The following is an 8,008-nucleotide window of genomic DNA, read 5'->3' on the forward strand; positions in this document are numbered from 1 at the left end:
TCAATTTCGACTGCGACTAATAGTCCCTTTAAACACATAGAGAGGGTCTCCATCTTCAACACCATGCCATTTGAGGCTGCAATTGTCATGCATGATCCTCTGCTTGTGTATAAACAAATAATCATCAATGGGAAGTAGTTTTCCGCTCAATAACAACTGCCTCAACTCATTAACAGTGCATGAGTCCTTCATTTCCAAAGGAATGCTGGCTGCATTAAGCAAGCTAGAAGAAGTTTGCACCACTACACTCAGCCGTCTTGATGAAGGCTCATCCCTCAAACGATTCATGGTCTTGGATAACACAATTATTTCGGAAAATTCGCGTACGCCGTACTCGGTTAGATTGCGAAACTCTTGTCCTAACTCTATCCCAGAACAGAAAAGTGACATTCTTTTGATGGGTGTTCCATCAACTATATGAATCTTCTCTTTCAGGCTACCAACAGTTTCTGATGTGTCTACCTCCATGTTAAACTGCCTGCCTGAAAATTTCACAGTAATTTGGATTCTCCTACAATAGTTTGATGGAGGTGAAACAAGCATGGATTTGATGGTGAGGTCAATTTTTGTACATTCAGTGATAATTGGATAGTCTTCCATGTCAAGACCATCCACCAACTCCCATCCAGATACAGAGAGAGTTTGTGAAGCCAAAGGGACACCAAAGAGTTGTTCTATCTTTCTTTTGATATCAAGAACAGGTTCTTGGAGACCCACTTCAATGACAAATTCATGTGTCCCTATAACAATGATTACCCTCATTGTGTCAATGAGATGTTGCTAAGTCTGTGGGAATCACAGAGAAAAGAAGAAGTAAGAGCAGAGTCTTTTTAGGGAAAGTTAGCTCTATTGAACTTAATAAGCTTTTGTTGCTTCCTGGCTATATATATGAAGGGATTTTTATGTTTTAGAGTCATGTCAGGAGAATGAGTGTTCCCATTTGTATGCTAAATTCATTCTCATAGCATTAATTATCGTTTGCCATGACCTTGATTTCATGCAGAATCCACTTGCAAAATTAGCTGCAAAGCTTCTGTCTATCTCTCTCTCTCTCTCTCTCTCTCTCACTCTCACACACTCACAAAAACACATATAGGTGCTCACTCCAAGTACACCCGTGTGCAACTAGGACTGTAAATGAATAGATCATCGTTCATGGTCAAGCTTAGGTATTAAACGAATAGAGCTTGAACAAAAAAAATTTAACTCGTTTATTAAACAAGTCGAAGTCGTAAAAAATATAATCATGACATTTACTCTACATATAGAATGAATAAGTTAATTGAGTAGCTTGTGAACAAGTTTGAGCTCACTCGAAAAATAAATGAAACAAAGTTTTAATGAATTATCTAAAAAATTGAACGAACTGAACTTGAACATTCAATACTTGGCTTGATTACAGCTCAATGTCCAGAACGTGTGTGATAACAAAACCTGACACAGCAATTCTAGTCCATACAACAGGCCGGCTACCAAAGCCCAAGTGGGAGGCAACTTGACATTGCTTCAGCGTTTGGCGTGTTGTAAATGAAGTACGTTAAATGAACTATCCAAACATGTGCTAGACTGCTAGTTCACATGTTTGGAACTGTTTGTGCATGTTTATATAAAAATAAATAAATATTTGAGAAAAATTCACTTTACCTATGAAGTTTAAGGGATTTTTCAATTTGAACCCAAAAGTTTAAAAATTGGCAATGTATCCCCCAATGCTTAAAAAAATTTCAATTTAAACTTTCTGTTACTAATTTCCGTTAAATTGGACAAAATTTTTTTTAAAAAAGCCTGAAGGTAATTACGTAATTTCATAGATTTCCATCCAATTTAACGGAAATTAGTAACAGGAGGTTTAAATTGAAAATTTTTGAAACATTAGGAGATACATTGCCAATTTTTAAACTTTGGGGTTCAAATTGAAAAATTCCTGAAACTTCAGAGGATAAAGTGGATTTTTCCCCTAAATATTTATTGACTAAAGTATTTATCATAATAAATGAATTCTTCATGGTGCCAATGAGGTGTTACTGTTAGACAGGGAATCCTATTTTTTTTTTAAACAAAAAAAAAAAAATTGATTCTCACGTTGATAAGAAGAGAGAGTTTATATTAATCTATACTTAATGACATTATTGGGTTTAAGTATTTATATATGCAGAAAACTATACCTAATCCCCCTGCACAGGGGAGGTAAAGAGGAGGTTTGAGAGATTTCTGGGCAGAGGAAGATATCTATCTGGTCGGGCTATCAACCTGCAAGTTCTCTTGAGAAGCTGCAATCAAGATGTTATTTCTTCCTTTATTTCTTTCTTTTTATTTAATTTTTTATTTTTTTTTATTTTTAATGATGGAAATTGGCAAGATTGTTAAATTATCACTTATCCCAAAAGTTTAACTAGTAATTTAACATGGTATCAGAACCAAAGGTCATGGGATCGAACCTTGACTCCATCAAATTACCTCTCATTTAAATTAAATATTTAACGTGTTGGGCTTCACCTATTAAAAAGGAATTTAAGCTCACACGTGAGGGAGAGTGTTAAAGTAATGATTAAGTGATTAAATTTACTTCTTCCTGTCAACTTAAGCTTTTGGGATAACTGGTAATTTAACAATGATGACTTTGTATATCAATCCCTTTCCTTTCAAGGTAGGACCAATTTGTGTACCTATCCCTTTTTGAATCTTGAACCCGTGTAAAGTACTCATTCGACACGGATTGGGTAAGACTCCGGTTTCGCCGGCGGGCGTGTCCCTAAAAAAATTGTTTGCACAATTGCACTTAAGGGTATTCAAATCTTAAACCCGATAAAAATGACACCAAGATTAATGTCGTTAGCGCTTGAGTCAACCCCTACATTTAGGAGATGCTCTACAGTATATTATCCAAAACAATCAGTAACATGTGCCCATGTGATTTGCATATGATCCCCATGAGAACGTGTCATTGCCAACCGAGCAATGAAGTAGGGCTGGGAATGAGGACCCGTAGATACATACTCTGCAGAATGTGCGTAATAAATAATCACCAACATGTCCCCCATCACATGTGAGTTGCCCTTCCCAACGAGGAGCTGTCATTGCCAACCAAGCAATTAATGGAGAAAATTAAGCTGATCATTTTCCTTCAGGTTGAAAAGAGTTAAGTAAATAACCTGTCAAAATATCACTTATAGGGTTTATGAACACAGAAATAGAAAAGGGCAACTACAGAGTTGGTGGAACTTCATTCTTCATATCCAACCATCAACTCCTTTGTTTGAAATTAAATACTAGTGTCCGTTTGGGAGTGCAATTTAAAAAATTGCGTTTTTAAAAATTGCGTTTTCAAAATCACTACTTTTTAAAATCGCACAGGTGATTGGTAAAACATGCTAAAAAATATTTTTTTTATCAATTAAGTGTTTTGATAATATTAGCATATAATTGCGGCTTCATGACCAAATTATCAATAAGGACATTTCTTTATAATAGTAAAATAACTAACATTGTCTATAAGCTTCCATTTTTAACACCTATGCAAACAAAAGTATGACTTATAATTTGACATTAATTTTGAGTTTTCTACTTGGGCAATTATGTATTGCTATATTACTTGTTTCTATATGCTTTTTTGTTTTTGTATTTTTTTTTTTCTTGAAACATATTCCAAACAGACATATAATAAAAAAATAAAAGAACAATCCATCAAATTAAACTAATAATGAGAAAAAATTAAAATTTTTTAAAAAAAAATCACAAATTATCACTGTTTATTACCCATAAAAAAAATATATCACAAACTGTTAGAGTGCAATACCCATTAAAAAATAAAAATTCATCACAAATTGTTACTGTATAGTACCTTTAAAAAAAAAAAAAAAAAAAAGGCATAAAAAATCGTCACTATGCACATCACTATGCAGTGCACAGTGACCTGAGAAAAATCATCATCTTGGTTATTGTACAGTTTGTTTTTTAAGAAAAAACCTCACACGGTTACTGTACACGCACAGTAATACTGCATACTATGATGGATTGCAGATCACTATGCATGCACAGTAATCTAAATAAAATTTTGAAAAAAAAAAAAAAAATCACAACTTTACTCTGTAGAAATGGTCGAAGAACATAAATGCATATATAAAAAAAGCATAGTAATCATACAAACCACATAAAATAACAATAAACAGTGAAAAGTTTTACAAAAGCAAAGGAGTTATATGGAGAGAAATAAAATATTAAGGTGAGATTATTACCTGATAGAGGGGAGGAGAGATGGACAACAGCGACACACACTGCTATAGGGTGGAGAAATGATGAACGAGACAGAAAGGATGAAGAAAAAAAAAAAAGAGAAAAGAAGGGTTTTAATATATTTTAGGTGGGTATTTCTTGGTATTTTTTTCATTCCCGCTAAAAAAAAAAAGGTAACTATTGCGCTAAATATCTTTTTAATAGAAATCATGATTTTGTTTTAAATTCGCACCTTTTCAAATAAGCACCCTCTAATCAGCTTATGGAAATCGCAGATTTTTTTGCGATTTTAAAATTTGCGTTTTTAAAATCCCAATCCCAAACACCCTAAAATTGCGATTTGGTTTAAAATCACAGGTTATTTTTTTAAAAACGCACCCTAAATACTTATGGTATGCGGAATAACTTTTTCATTAAAAAAAAAAAAAAAAAAGAAACGAATAACTAGCTTTTATTAAGAATGAAGGAATGTAGAATAAAATGAGAAGTGCTAGAGAGCCAAATAAATGAACCCAGAAAAATTTTCAAATTGACGTGGCAATGGTTTTTAAATTAAAAAAAAAAAAAAAACAAACAAACAAAAAACAATTCTCTCTTCCTTGTCTGCCACTCATGGTTTGCCACATCAGTTTAAAAATTTGGCTGGATTCATTTATTTGACTCTTTAGCACTTCTCGAATAAAATAGGCTTAGTGTTAAAGTAATCATAAACGTTAACACTTGAAATAGCCATTCCCATGGCCATTCCATTCCACATCATTCAATTCTTGATAAATACTAATTTTTTTTTAATAGAATAGTCATTCTGCATACCAAATATAGCCTTAGTATAGTGTTATCAACCACTCAACCTTATGGATTGTATCTAGGATCACTTGTACGAGCTATATGAGCTTTTATTTGTGTTATGCACCTTCGCTCAACTCCAACTGTATGAGAGATTCACTGTCCATGCATGTGCTATGTTTTTGCTTCCACTGCGAAGTGGATCCAATACTTGCCAGAGGAAATTAACGTCTTGAAAAGTCTAGTTAATAAGACCATAATATAACATGTTAAAACACAAGTCAACCCAAAAGTTTAAGCTGTTGATTATGTCATATTAGCCATTAACTTTTGTGACATGCATCTATCAAACGCGGAACTTAACATTTTTATAATACATTGAATTTTTAATTGAAATGGGAGTGAATGAAGAAGATAATATTCGAACTAGAGACTCCTGCTCTAATATCATGGTAAATTATAACTTATCCTAAAAAATTAAGATGATGGGAAAAGGTAGACTTGAGCCTCTTGAGATTGAGTTGAGAAATACATCTTATGTTTATAGAACATGCCTCATTTTCAAGCTTCCCAAAATGCAATTTTGGACCTTTTTAGTGCAAAAGAGTTAAAAAAAAAAAAGTTTTGAACTTTTTTATGTAATAAACTTACTTTTTAAATTCCTTGATACAATTCTAAACAAACTTGAGTTCTATGGTAGACTTTGTAGTACAAGCCCTGATAGTGATGGGGAGGCACTAGAAATCTTGCTGCTTCTTCATTGGGATAACAATTTCATGATTGTTTCTGCATTGCTTTCTTAAATAACTCGTTAAATTTTGCATATTACAACTCATTTTACTCATTAATTAATAACAATCATGGTTCCATTGCTTTCAAGATAAGAAATTGCATTATCATTATATGGTATTTCAGACATTATATCAGTTTCCTATTCAAACAACATATGCCACATTATATCATTTTTGATAGTCAATGATAACCAAATGAACAATAATCGTCATAAATGCTGTCGGCAATTTCTTAGAAGTTCCTGTCAAGTTCTGTTTCCAGGGATGTGATGGACCGATGGTTCAGTGCGATTGAATTATTGAACCAAATAATACAAGGATTTGAACTTATTGGTGCTAGTGTTGTTTCCCATGTTTTTCTTTTTCTTTTTTTAAAGAACGTTGTTTCTCATGTTAAATATGAAAGGAAAAGCTTGATTTAATTTTTTAGGAGAAATTTTACTAAGGACCTCCAAACTTTCACTCGTTTTGAAATACCTTCCCTGAACTTCAAAATCTCTTAATTTAGTCCCTTGAATTTTCAATTGCTTTCAATTTGGACAATTCCGTCAGATTTTAAACGTCACATGACATTTATACCCCTGACATTTGTATAAAATTTCAACTTCTAAAACGTTTTTTTATTTTTAAAAAAACAAAAATCAGGGATATTTTGGTCTTTTTTTGAATTTTTAACGGATAAAATTAACGGAATGGTCCAAATTGAGAACAATTGAAAGTTTAAGAGACTAAATTAAGAGATTTTGAAGTTCAGGAGGGATATTTCCAAACAGGTGAAAGTTTGGAGGTTCTTAGTGAAGTTTTCCCTAATTTTTTAATTCATGCTTTTAACACTTTTTCTCGCGTATAGGCTTAAACTATTAGACTTAATATGTTAAATATTTAATTAAAATTAGAAGTTAATGATGAAAACTGTTAGAATATATAGAAAATATATTATATTTTTCATAGATTCCATAATTATGTTGATATCAAATATTCTCTATTTATGGGTTGATTGTAATTAAATATTGGGATTGTAATCAAATCAAGGAAATTTGATTACTATACTTATATTTAGACATTTTCCTATAAATAGGAACCTTTGTATTGTAGACAAATAAAGTTAATGAGCACAATGTAACCCTAAGGGGCATTCAAGTGGTGGACGTAGGTGTCTAACGCCGAACTACTCGTAAATTCTTTATGTTCATTTTCTCTCTTGCTTCTGTTCAATATTCCTACATCATCATTATTTTAACATGGTATTAAAGTCACTTTCTTGTGGCCTTCAACGTCATTGACGTTTTTGGGTGTTCTCTCCAACAATCTCATTGTTCCGCTACGTCCACCTGCCACGCTTCTCCATGCGTTACCACGCGCGCTATGCGACGGTCAAGTTCGGTGCGCCGATTTGATAACCGCCCAAGTGAGCCCATTTTCTTTTTATTTTTGGACCAAGTCGGCCCTTTTGAAGTTTGACTCGTTGTCGGTCCGGTTTAAAGTTTGGCCAGTTGTCGACCCTTTTGAATCTGCATTCACCAACCGCCACCTACTACCATTGCTTGCCGCCCGCCAGCCTCTATCTCCTCTGGCAGTCTCCACCATCTACGGCTCGTTCTTGGCTTTCGCCACCACTATCATCATTGTTTCGGATTTCAAATTTAAGGTTTCAGAATATTTCACTTTGAGTTTGAGGGGATTTTCGAATATATGGAAAAAATATAAAATTTTTTGTATATTCCATAATTAGTCTAATATCAAATATTCTCTATTTATAGGTTGATTGCAATCAAATATTATGATTGTAATCAAATCAAAGTTTAAAATAAATTACTATATTTTTCATATATTCTAACAGAAACAATACTTGAACTCAACACATTTTCTTCAATATTACATTCTTAATTTATCATTAATCTTAAAAATTTAAATTAATAAAAATTTGTTGATTTAATCGTTTAATTAATATTTTAAAAATATCTTGGGCATATAAGATAGCTTTTAGTAATAAATTGTTCTACGTATGTAAATTGTATTCGCCTGAATCAAAATGCCAATGATTTGGTGAACTTTACTTCAGATTGGTGGACCAGTTTACGAGGCCGCCGCAGGATGACGACGTGGAAGCTGGAGTGATGATTATGTCGAGGACTTTACAGATAGACCAGCTCCTACTTCCAACATAACGACACTAGAAAGCAAATTTGAGCACAAGC

The 8,008-nt window shown here is 32.9% G+C and overlaps 1 protein-coding gene across 1 annotated transcript; it reads right to left on the reverse strand.

Annotated features, from left to right (window-relative positions):
- Nucleotides 1-762, reverse strand: LOC132181586 (Ubiquitin-like superfamily protein). The gene has a single exon (XM_059594835.2). The coding sequence runs from the start codon at nt 760-762 to the stop codon at nt 1-3; it is 762 nt and encodes a 253-aa protein (XP_059450818.2).
- Nucleotides 763-8,008: the final 7,246 nt, after the last annotated feature.

The sequence above is a fragment of the Corylus avellana genome, chromosome 5, assembly GCF_965113065.1.
Source record: "Corylus avellana chromosome 5, dhCorAvel1.hap1.2, whole genome shotgun sequence".
Taxonomy (NCBI): domain Eukaryota; kingdom Viridiplantae; phylum Streptophyta; class Magnoliopsida; order Fagales; family Betulaceae; genus Corylus; species Corylus avellana.